The 12,811-nt window shown below is 37.5% G+C and overlaps 1 protein-coding gene across 1 annotated transcript in view; it reads right to left on the reverse strand.

Moving 5' to 3' along the window:
• Window positions 1-12,811, reverse strand: part of ADK (adenosine kinase) — a 153,019-nt gene that overhangs the window by 17,641 nt on the left and 122,567 nt on the right. The window contains exon 6 of the mRNA XM_009876697.1: window positions 844-930. Within this exon, the coding sequence (XP_009874999.1) occupies window positions 844-930 (87 nt within the window). The remainder of the gene's footprint in view (window positions 1-843; window positions 931-12,811) is intronic.

Genomic DNA, 12,811 nt, shown 5'->3' on the forward strand with positions numbered 1-12,811 from the left:
GGACACAATTCCAGAGCTCTAATTTGGTAACACACTGCTTGTTATCCCCTTCATAGCTACGAGACCGAGCCCTGCAATTCTATTTATAAAGTCTCTTTGGTAATATTTCCAGTAAATTAGTGACTAATGGAGCTCCTTGCAGATACCATGTACTGGATATTAGAGCCTTCAGAGCATCACAGAACTACATGTATGAAGGTTACAATGAATGACAGAACTTTTGGATTAGATTGGTTTTTGGCTTATATTCAATCATTTTTTAAAACAGGCATAGACATAACATCCTCTTTTTTCCTTAGAGCCTGTGCCAAAAAAAATAGTAAGTTTGCAAATGGATATTAAGCAATGCCAGATATTTTCTGGGTTTGTTTTAACAAATTAACCCTTTGTGTTCTTTTTCGATGTCCAAATAATTGTATTGGAAGCAGATGTTCTACCAAAATTGACATGATCAGAAGACATTGTGCTCACTTATTAACATACTGTTTAATATTCACTACAACCTGTTTTAAAGAACAACAATGTGTTAACATTTAAGCCAGGAGGGATTTCTGTACACTATATAGTACTTGATGCAGCTTGTTTATGCAACAGTCTGACAGATACAATTAATCTCATGAAAACGACCAGAGTACAGCATAATGGCATATTATTTTTAAAGTAATAGAACACACTTCCCCTTTGAAAGTCAGAACTTAATTAAACCATACAACTTCGGGATGCAGAGAAAAGCTCTAAAAGAACAAGACTCATTCTGAAGGACAGTTGAATGAAAAAAGAGTAGATTTTATACAGAGACAATAACAGGATAATCTCCAAACAAGAGCAAGAACTAAGAAATACCTCCAACAAATGCATCTCCAGCTCCATTGGTATCCACAATTTCACTCTGATCACTCACCAACACAGGGAAAGTAGTCACTTCATTTTCTGTAGTAGAAGGGGAGAATAAAACATGAGTTACTCAGAAAGATGACTTTGAAAAGCACAACAAACAGTGAAAATCAAAACAATAGAAAATTGGAGCTCTGACCTTTAACGTGACAATCTGGGGTAAAAAATAGATTTGCTTTATATTTCTGTCTGTATTTACTGCACAGGGATACAGGAATATAATTGATCAATCTATCTGTCGTAGACATTTTGATTAATTACTTACAGCCTCATTTCTTTACCTCCTAATATCAAAGGCAAGAAAAAAAAAGTAAATCAGGAGGAAGAACATAAAAAACCTGGACATATGGACAAGACCATCCTGCCAAAAGCAGGGCTTCCTATCAGTTGCAGAGAGGTGACGTAGCCTCCAGAATGACCAGTCCAGTTCTCCAAAAGTTCAACAGAAATTGCTGCACTGTAAAAACCAAAATGCATCCAGACTAACTACAATAAAGCTGTGAAATAAAAAGCAGGAACTGGTGTAAATCAAAGTGCTCTCAAATCACATCTTTTTAAATAATACATACATGTAAGAAGCCTTACAACTTGCCATCTGACTAGCTTGGGTTTCAGGATTTCAATGGCCTCACCCTCTTCCTTAGTATTTTTTTTAAAAAAAAACCACCTTCCTTCTCTGCAGCTCCCTGCCCTCTACTGGCACTCATTAAACCTATTGCAATAGGTGGATGCTCAGCATCTTCACCTCCAATTCACTGCCACACCACAGTTCAACATAATTACACCACTTAGGTATGATAACTTTAGAGTTCTAGGGTTATAAATTTAATATATGCCACTAATTAATCAGCTATGGCTTTCCAGGTGGTAATGTCATAATGACGTGATAAAAATATAATTACCACCTTGTCACAATACCTTGTTAAAGTGTAAATTACCCCTGTAACAGAGCCAATGGAAGTTCTGCCTCTGGTAGTCAGTATGCATTAAACTGTCTCAGAGCAAACAGATTGTCCTTTGGCAGACAGCAGGAAAGGGGAGGGGGAAGAAAAGCCTGTCAACCAGTGAAAATGAAAACCATCAGAGCTGTTTTCTTTATTTTTTGGTAAAAATAGAAACAAAATGGGAAATAGATCTTCCAGTAGCTGAAAGCTGGAGATGAGTAGCTTCCTCACTGTCCAGCAACAGAGCAGAGCATAAGAATCACTCTTAAACTGACGTACACAGTAGCAAACAAGGAAACCTAGTTTGGGAGGCTTATAAAGAATTCACAGTCTCAAATCAGGCAAGTCTGTGTATGCTGCAGAGGTACCAGAAGGATCCTGGTTTCTGTGAAATGCAGTGTATCAGCTCTACTGCTCTTCACCATCTGCTACTAAGTGAACCAGGCAGATATAATGATGCTGCCTCCAGAGGGAACTGTTGGCTGGCCCACCAGGAGGGGAGGGGAACATTAGCAACAACCATTCATGAGATGCAAAGGAAAAAGGGTAACAAAAAACATAAAATGAATATTCCAATTAAAGAACAGGTTTTAGTCAGTTCTCGGTGCATTCTACTCTCTACCCTGTTAAGAAAGCTATTTAGAAATGTGTTTCAATGCTGTGTTGTGCTCTTAAGACAGTCTTCAAGAGCAATGTTTTTTAGTAATTTTAACAGGATTCATTTGAATTGGAAATCAAGAAGGAGAGGTCTGACGTTAAACTCTGCCAGACGAGCAGAGGGTATTCATCTATTTCATAAGAAGGTAAATATGATTTGCTCTAGATAATACTAAAGCAATGAACAAAGTGATAACTCTGTTGAAGGCACACTGTCATGAAGTAACTTGCTTCCTTCTCAAGTGTGCATAGGCACGCACAGATGTTCTATGTTAAATACACAGCAAACACTTGCATATATATACAAATGCATGTGCTCGGGCACAGAGAATGAACAATGCAGAGACATTGTATTTTGAATGCTGTAAACGGGGCTTGGCATCAAATAAGACTTTATTCAAGCAAGAGAACACAAATTAAAGTTCTCACCATCATCATTCTCTTTCCTTTTCCTCCTCTGTCTTGACTCCTTCCCTCAGCTCCCTCTAGTACTTGCAGCTAAGTATTGCACCATGTGCTCTTATTCTATTTTTCTGCAGTAGCTGTAATCTACCTGGGTCATACTCTCTGTCTCTATAACTTTATTTATACTCAAGAGCAATAATCTTACATTTTGAAATACTGAAGTTTCAGCAGGAACTAGAATGGCTTTGGAGCACATATGACATTATAAAGGTACTACTGTCTGCACACATCCAAGAGGCAGATTATCTCTCTTTAACTTTAGCATAACTTCTACCAGCACAGAAGAGTGGACTAAATTATTGTTAACAATAATACATACTGACAGTTGCAACAAAATAATACTGACTATGGTTTTTTTCACAATAAATGAAGTCAGTTACAATTAAAGCTGGCACTGAATTACCTTGCTATATCTGTGTGATAGCATAAAAATAGCTACCATGTCTTACTGTGTAGTCTGAAAGACTTTCAGACTTACTGTGTAGTCTGAAAGATCTGGGCACAACTGCATGAATTAAGATGAAGCAGAATTCTCCATTCTGAACATCCTTGCCTTTATGAGTTTAATGTTGCCTTAACTTCATTTTTGTGTGTGATCTATTATGTCATAAAACTCCCAAATCCATCATAGCGAACATAGAGACACCTTGGCTAAGGTGGTCATCAGTGGCCTTGCTGTTCAAAGTCAGTTCTGATTTCATTTATCATTCTGAGAGCTTATGAAATAAAGAATAATTACATAAGCGTTTTGAAGTCCAAGTCCTGCTCCTCTGGGCATAAAACCCAGAGTTCTACTTTTGAGTAACAAATATCTTCTAAGGTAAACACCCAGGGATAAAACGTATTCCACTTGAACATAATTTCCTGGAAGCCCAGAATTGTACATACAAATTGCAACAAGGTGTTTGTAATTAGTAAAGTTTTGATGAGACCTAAGATTTTGGGACTTCCGATTCAACTCTCAATTACTTTACATTAGTGAGGAACTCAACTGTTTCAGAATGATATAGGAATAATCAAAATCAAACACTAATGTAGTGATTTCATAGGCTGAAGACATTCACAGATAAATCAGAAGAAATCAGCTCATTGGTAAATTCAGTTATTGTTAATTTGCCACATTATGTATATGAAGATGTGAAAACCCTCTCTTTTCCTCAGGCAAAAATATGTGCTAGCATATCTAGCTTAAGATATTTTTGTAGGTAAAACAGTCTGGAGAGATAATAATTGGAGAGCAATATTAACTGAAAAAACAGTGCTCCTTCCGTTCTAATACATTTAAGCTCCCAAATGAACACAAGCCTATTTCATGATGTTAACTGAAACAATCGAACTCTGATGATAACTGCAAATACTACAGGTCTGTCTTAAAACCAAATTAGAATCACAGACTACATGTCTACTCTTAGTACAGTAATAAACACCAGCAAGCAATCATTACATCCAATTAGGCTGAGTACTTTCCTTAACTGGGTCATTTACCAGTCTCTCTTGCTCTTAAAAGTAGATTAAATGTGTAAACTTACATTTAATTACCTGTAACAGAACTCTTATGGGCAACATGTTGGAGTGCCCTTGATTTTGTATTAAAATAAAATAAAAGGAAGAAGGGAGCCCTAAAATATATAGAAAAACGTCAAGCTATTTCCTCAGATAATCTTTTGATCCCTGGGCTGGTAGTGGTAGTACAGATGCTTACAAGATGGAGACACATTCAGGTTGCTTTTGTGAGCTTTAACTCATAAAAAAAGGAGCAACTGTGAAACAGAATTCTGTCCCATCTCTTCTTTGTCCTCTCTAATTTTCTTTAGATCAGGGGCCAAAAACAGATAAAAAGAAAAGAGGGAAAAAAAAAGAGACAGGAAGAACTTAACAGGACAGAAACCTGAACTCCAAACCTATAAATGTATCTGGGCAACTATAAGGCAAGAAGTAATGAGAAAAGTATTTGAAAGAAGCCCACGTCTGTCAGGATGATTCTGAGCTCTTAACGCTCTCCAGAAGGTAAAACCCAGAAGCTGACAGGCTCTGCGACTCTGCACCTTCTTCAGCACATTAATACATCTTTAAAAATCATTAGTATAACAACACTTCCTCTTGTTTTTTCTACAGTAAAAACCACTGTTGTTGCTGTACTTCACGCAAAGGGACTGAACTTGACAACCTAAATCAAACAGATACCACAACTCTCTCACCATGTCAGCACAGCAGTGTCCAAAGGTACGAGGCAATGTGGGGCAGGGCACTGCGTGCTGAACCCCAGTTAGAAATCCTTGAGACTTCCCTCCAGTGATGATGTATTTCAACCCTGGCACTGCTGATTCAACCTGTCATTTCTAAGCAAACAGAATGAGATCCTGCATTTTCAGGCTGGGACTTGGAGATAGCTATACTGGATGAACGCTCTGCCCCCCCCGGCACTTTGTGTGCGCATCTTAAGTTTGCTGTGTTTTGCATGCCAACATCTCCTCTCTTCTCCATCTAGTTCTGTGCATTGTTTGGCCTGGTGCTGGAGCTATGCAGGGCTTGTCAGAAAAATAGGGGATTTATCTGTGCAACTCAATGGAGTTAAATAGTGTAATAAGCGAGATGCAAGTCAGTCACATGCTTTGGGATCTTTCTAATCAAATATTTTAATAATACAACAAATGATGCTTTATTCTAATGAATTCAACATGTAGCCAAGAAAACCTCATAACTAGTAACACAGAGGTTGAGCCTTTATCGCTACAATAAACAATGTTACCCTACGCAGGTTATAGGGTAGTTGTCATTTATAATGCATTTATATGTCTATGGCATGATACAATTAATACAAATATTAATTTGTTTCCATAATAAACAAGTCAAGAAGTGCAATCAGGCTAAAATTTCCTTTGCACCTTACAAGTACGTCCACGTAGCTGTGTTGTCCAGGATGCAAAATATTGTCCTTCAGAGGCAGCTAGTTCATTTTCAGTAGAAACAGAGAAGGAATATAGTGCCAAAGACTTTGCCTCTTCTGTGGCTCTACTCATGGTCCTATATAGATATCTGCAGGGGAAATGACAGTGTGCAGACCACATTTTCCCCCTCTCCTAAGAGGTAAAGTTAATCCAAAGATGTTCAAGGAGCTTTGTCTTCCCTTTGTAGCTCTCCTCAGACATATACATTGTCCCATTATTGAGTCAAGGGTATTTTTATTCAGAAGTCATATTCAAGCATCACACTAAGGTGTGATTCATAGTATTAGAGATAATAGGGGAAAGAAAGTTCCTCCAAAGGAACTCGTGCACACATACACATCAACTGTTAGCAATGATGTAAAATTAAACACTACTTTTGCACCCAGCATATATCCTCTGAACTTGTCTGATTCCATCTGCATTCCTGTTAATTCAACGCCACTCCTTTGAAATAACTCTTGATTTATACCAGCATGAGACCAGACTCAGAACTCTGTATCTACTTACAGCAATTGTAAAAAATGTAACAGCATCAACTAATGACTCATGAATTGCTTCTATAAGCGCAAATGTGTTTTGTTTGCTTTATAAAAGGCGTGGGAGCCACTTAAACGTTGGTATTTTCTACATCACCACTGCCAGTGCCACGGGTTGAAGCTCTACTTTATTTCTCTTATTAAATAATTCTTTGACTGCTCAAGCAAATAAAAAACTATGTCTGTGTGCAGAACATGGAGAAGCAAGAGGCCAACAGAAAATACTAGTTTTGCTTTGGTTTGGTGGTAATATAACATTCTTTTAAAAAAAATAATAATAACTATATATGCATACATATATGGAAAAACTGCCCTAAAGAACAAGCTGCTGAATTTTTCTGGCATGTGTCACAATGTTTAAGGTTTAGAACAGCAATGAACTCTGTTGAAGAAGCCTTTCTGAGCACACATGACTATTGCCATTTGCCCGCTAGGCACAGATTTCAGAGGGAGCTGAAACTGCGCCCACTGAACTGCCGGGAACGGTGCTCCTCTAACTCGGCGTGGCTGCTGAAGACATAAGGTAGTGTTCAAAGCTAAATCCTTTTCCTGTGATCTCTCTCTGGACCAGGAAAAGGGTTGAGGTCTCAGGAAAAGCAGAGGGTGTGAAGTCATAGGAACGAAAATTAAGAAAAGCTTCTGCAGATGTTTCACTGATACGACACAAAGACTGCCTTGGAATTACTATGTCAAGCTCAGATCAAAACCAGTCCTGAAGACAGAAGAGATGGGTTACAATAAAGGAAACCCATGAATTGTATGATCCTAGTTCCCGTCGAGGGCACGTGGCGAGCCTGTCCGCACCAGTGAAAGTACTGGGAGACACAAAACCACATCTGGCCTTGGATATTAACAAACATGAGTATCTCTTCCTGCAAGGTAAATCCCATGTGTGTTAGTTCAGCCACTATACACATCTTACTTGAGCCTTACATGTAAAACCCCAAGCCACCTCCTCCAAACTATTTTTTGAGCTGTACACGGGAATGGGAAACACAAACAAATCTATTTCTGCCCATAAATAGGTAGCTAAAAATTGCAAACACAAGTTGGAATGTCAGTATCTAGTGTAAAGGACACATCAGATATATAATCCAAGTTACATTGCCATGTATATGCTAGCTCACACATGTTCTTCAACTTTCTGAAACTTTGCTATGGAAACCATGTAAAAAATGAAGCACCTTTCAGCTCAGAAAGGAGATTGGTCAATTCACATACTGTTTGCATTGACCCACACACTAGCAGGAATGCAAGTTTGCTTGTAGTCCCTTTCATGGTATTCTACAGACATATTTTAAACCATTGCATAGCTGGATCATCAAAACACTGTCCTATGGGAGTCTGACAAATATCAACCAATAATCAGGTCAAAGCAATTCCTACCCAAAAGCTGATCAAGGCATTGGCTAAAAATAACAAAGCAAAACAAAAAAAAAACCCAAGAGAAAAATACATTATAATTTGATTTTGAGCAGGATAAAAACTGTATTATGCCTCACATTTTTTATACATTAAACATACTGCCCTAGTGGGGCAAACGCACCTGTCAAAACTTGCAAGCTTTCTCAGCTGTACCTCAGTTTCAGAGTGGTGAACACAGAAATCACATCATTTAAATAAATGCCATGTTACATGACAGCTTTGTTTATGCTACATGATAATCCGAGAAGCATGGGTTGTCAGTGGAGGCAGAAAGGGGCCTAAGGCACTTCTATTTTACTTGAGCATCAGTAAGACTGAAAAGAGAAGGAGTGAGCATTAGGTCACTACAGAGCAGTTCTGAAGGAGTTTTTTCTTCTGGGAGAATTTATATTTAGTTTCATAAATAAAATCAGTCCATTGGAATGAAAGAGACAGTCTTCCCTTGAAACATTACTAAAAATAAGTTAATGTGTGTATATATGTATTTCCCCTTTTAAAAAATAATTAAGTGGATAATAGTTGGACATTGTTGTGGTAGACAGACCCTAGAAATTCTTTAAATATTCAAATTACATGTAGATATTTTAATTTTTTTGTCCTTTTAACTCAGAGCTTGGTTCTAGAACTTCTATAATTATCTTTCTCTTCTCACGTTTTATTTGTAAATTCTGTGTTGCCTTTAAGATCTTCCTGGAGTACTTACTTATTTTTGAAGAATGAAACACACTTGCTAAATGAGTTTTTCTCAGGCTTTTGCAGGTTGCATGAATTAGAAGATGTCACTGCAGTGGAGGGTGAAATTTTTTCTATCTCAGTGGGAAAATAATCTGCTCTTAAAACGCCAGTTAAAAACAGAACAACTCCACTCTTTTGGATGGAAGTTTTAAATTGTTATGCCAGTCTAGAAAGAGAATTTGGCCCGAAATGACGTAGTTCATTTCTCCCCTACATTAGTTGCAGATAATTTCTTAGATAATTAATTACCCCAAATGATGATCTCTGTAATATCACTTAATTCGTTTAGAAGTATTACCTAACCATTGCTGTAAGCAGGATGGTCAATGTTCCAACTTTAATGTCACATACATTTTCATGTAAATTATGCAACTCTGATTGTATACTATTATTGACTATATAGTGAATTAAATTCATTTGGATACAGTTATTAGAGTAGCCATTTTCAGCAAGACCTCTTGAATCGTGTCTGTGTAACAAGCCCTTTAAAGCCTGGCAGTAGCCCACCAGCACTCATAAAGGTAACACAACACACTTTACAGTGCACGCACTGTCACTTTAAGTAAACCCCAATGCTATAAAACCAGGCTGCTTGACAAAAACAAAATAACTATCCTAGCAGACAAATTAAAAATTTCCAAGGCTCTATCTCTGTGGAACCCTGTCAAACCCTACCATCACTTGTCACTCTCAGTTACTTTCCTTTAAAGTTTTATTTCTGCAGTATTAAATTGCTGAATGTTTCAGTTTTAAGTTATTTCAACCTAAAAACCAACACTTTGATCTTCTTTTCAGAAGTAATAAAACACTATAAAATTAATCAAAATTTAATTGGCACCTATAGCTAAGTTCAACTCGTGATCTTTTAAACCTAATTTGTAATCTTGTACTGTCAAGGTGACTCAAGCTATGCATTAAAAAAAACCCCAAAAGTTCCTGCTCTGAAGAGTTTCCAATCCAAAAAAAGCAAGGTTAGTGAGCAAGTAAATAGATATGTATAAGTAAAACGTGGACACTCTACTGATATAATTAAGTTATGGAAAGTTATGAAGAAAGGCAAGAAACAGATACTGCTTTAAAAACCAGATAGATACACAGGAAATGACTGAGGTGTCTACTGGTGACCTGGAGGCTGACTGTGGCCAACGATCCTAGCACAATTTGGATTTTTATACCAACAAAAAGTTAGCAGTCTTTTCCCACAGAAATCCAAATCTGATCCGATAGCTGCTACTGGGCAGCAGCAGAGGCGGGAGCAGAGGGCATAGGAAGGGAGCAGGCTAATATTTGGAGCAGGTTTCTCTGCTGAATGCACTTGCCAGACTTGACCTTTGAGCCCGCATGGCTTTACTCATCCAGTCTCTTATTTTCTTTTTTTCATCTTAGTCTTAAATGCCTGTACATTTTGTAAATTGGAAGAGTGGTGCTTTCCTCCTGTAGCTCTAAACTTTTACGAGTAGGCCTCCAGTTCCCTGTTAACCAAAACAAGGAAGCCCACCGGTGCCCCCACTCTCCTAAAAGGGGAGGGCTGTCACTCCTGACCAATTTACATGATTCCAGTAAAGGCTGTGCTCCTATGTCTAGCAGTTTGGTTTGGCCTTCAACCAAACCATGTTTCACTTTATCATCAATTTCTACCATATTTTAAATTCTGTACTAATTTCCCTAAGCCATTTGAGATCACAGTTTCACATGTTCTCAGCTTCTAGAGCAGTGCACTGACTGCTGCCCAAGCCAAAACACAACACACATCCAGTATGAACATCCAATGCGCTTTAAAGTAAAAACCTTGCCAGACACAAACCCATGACAACTTTGTTCCTCCAAACATCTGTTTTGCTTGCACACACAAGGACCACTTTCTGGTTTCTGTATTCTACTTTTCACAACAAAACAACCACGCCTTGATTTTTGAAATGTGTAAGTGGTTTAGTTAAGCAGGAAATCAAAAAACAACCTTTAGGGTTTTTATGTTTGGTTTTAACTGAATATAAAAAAGTCAGTGCAAAAAGCAGATACTTATATTTTCCAAGATGCATCAGAAATTAAAGGCAAATTGCATTTTTAGCACTCTACTAACTACAATGTTTTACTGTTCACAAATGGATTTTCATATTTTTAGTCATTTATAGTGTGTAATAGGTATTGTAATCTAATTGACCACAATTGCATAATTTTTGACCAACCTGCTGTTGATAAATAATGCAAGTATTAGATTATTAAATTTTTTACAATTAAGTGACTAAGAAAGCTGTTTATTGCCTTCCGTTCTACCCTGTGTTAATAAGATCGTTGTTGCAGATGTTCATGTATGCTGCATTGATGTTTAATGGTGCATGATGCTCTAGGTGGTTCCCATAACCTTGCTTTGTCTACTATGAGCTGACTCAATTGATATGATAATAGAGAAAAGAGGTCTGAAACAAGCTGGGCTGTACTGGCAAAATTTGCATAACCTTTAAATTTGCCATCATTTGATAGCCAACTGCTCCTAAAAATTCTTTTTCAGTTGTCAGCCACTACAATATACTGTACAAAGAGCGTTTCTGTGACTGGACAGGTGGGGAGGAAAGTGAGGACATGTGTAGTTTACTGCACTTTTATATTCTGTCAGGGAATGTACTTATTATCAAATTTATAAAGCCAACAATTTGGATCGGAATTTTGCAGTTTCATTTGCAATCAATTGCGATTAGCCACAATGCACGGCCTGGCATCTTTTCAGGTTCGCAGTACAATATCACAGTGTCGGATTACAAGGGACATAAATATTTGGTTCCATTGACTCCTCTCTGATTCAGTTTTGACTTCTAATCACTGGGGCAGGCAGAGGAATCAGGATGGATTAGGAGGGCAGTGGCGGGCACAGGGTAGCAGGTTATAGAAACAAAATCAACGTAAGCAGCCTTCCAAACTTTAAATCTGTTTTCCAGTGACTTGATGTATTCTTTTAAACAAGCATTAGTATTAAACAAATATTAGTATTATATCATCCAGTAGGTATAGCCAAAACCTAACAATATAAATATAGTTCATGTTTACTGTATTCACTAAATCTGCTGTCTGTATATACTTTAAGTCAGGTCTGCTTACTTTACGGACTTTATTATTCATAACAAAGAAAACAGCTATGGTGAAAGTAAGCCAGAGCCTACTTTCATTCAAATGGGATCAACTATATAAATGTTATTTTTGTGGTATCCAGAGGTTTATATTTAAAATGCCACTTTATATTCTATATTATGCTCAGGTGTGTCAAGGCCAAGTCATTGGTATACGAGTAATGTGCATAGCCTGCTTTTCAGATATGACATTTAAATGATTTCCACTTTGCTTTATCTGTAAAACCTGCTGTGGAAATCACTGAGGCAAACCAATCATAAAAATCTCACAATTCCACTTTTAGACAATCAACCACTTTCAAGAACTCCAATTAACCCTCTCCCCCAATCTTAACGACCTTGTCCCTCCATATTGACTATACATGTTTTGTCATCTTACACAAAATGAATCCTAAATCCCCAAAGTCCGGCGAAGCCGGACTCATTCAAATCTCTTTCTCCACTAGCCAGGATCTAGGAGTTAAGGATTTGTCTTCCATTCAGTCATCTATTTCCCACAACTTCTATCGCCTGCAACTGGATGCTAGGGTAGAGAAACTTCTAATCAAAGGGTCAGTTCCTGCAGTTGATTTTCACCCAGGTCACCATACACACCCACATTTTACTCTCCTTCCATTCTATGCATTTATTTTATAGTGACTATTTCAGCAAGTGAAGATTAGAGGCTTGAAAATCTAAGTTCCATCATTTATGAGAAAAGCCTGACATGGATAGCTACAATTTAAACTTTTCTACAATGTTCATTCAACTGTAATCACAAGATGGGAAATAAAATCTCTAAATTAAAGATGATAGGCTATCAGAGTCTGTAGGGCACCTTCTGAGTAGAGATTCTGCTGTTCAAACTCCTCTGTGATGATTTGTTATGAAGTGAACTGCTGCCTAATAAAAAAAGGCTAACACTGCCAAAATAATGAAAAAAGAGAAGACCTTCTTTAGAAGATATTTTGCCTAGATGCCAGTGGTCAAAGGGTCCAGTTCTTTATGCACCTCATTTTTAACAGACAACAAAGAAGATACATTAAGGTAAAATGTGTTATCAAATTTTTCAGCATTCATAAGGTTCGCTTTTTGTATAACCTCTA

The sequence above is a fragment of the Apaloderma vittatum genome, unplaced genomic scaffold (assembly GCF_000703405.1).
Source record: "Apaloderma vittatum isolate BGI_N311 unplaced genomic scaffold, ASM70340v1 scaffold7859, whole genome shotgun sequence".
Taxonomy (NCBI): domain Eukaryota; kingdom Metazoa; phylum Chordata; class Aves; order Trogoniformes; family Trogonidae; genus Apaloderma; species Apaloderma vittatum.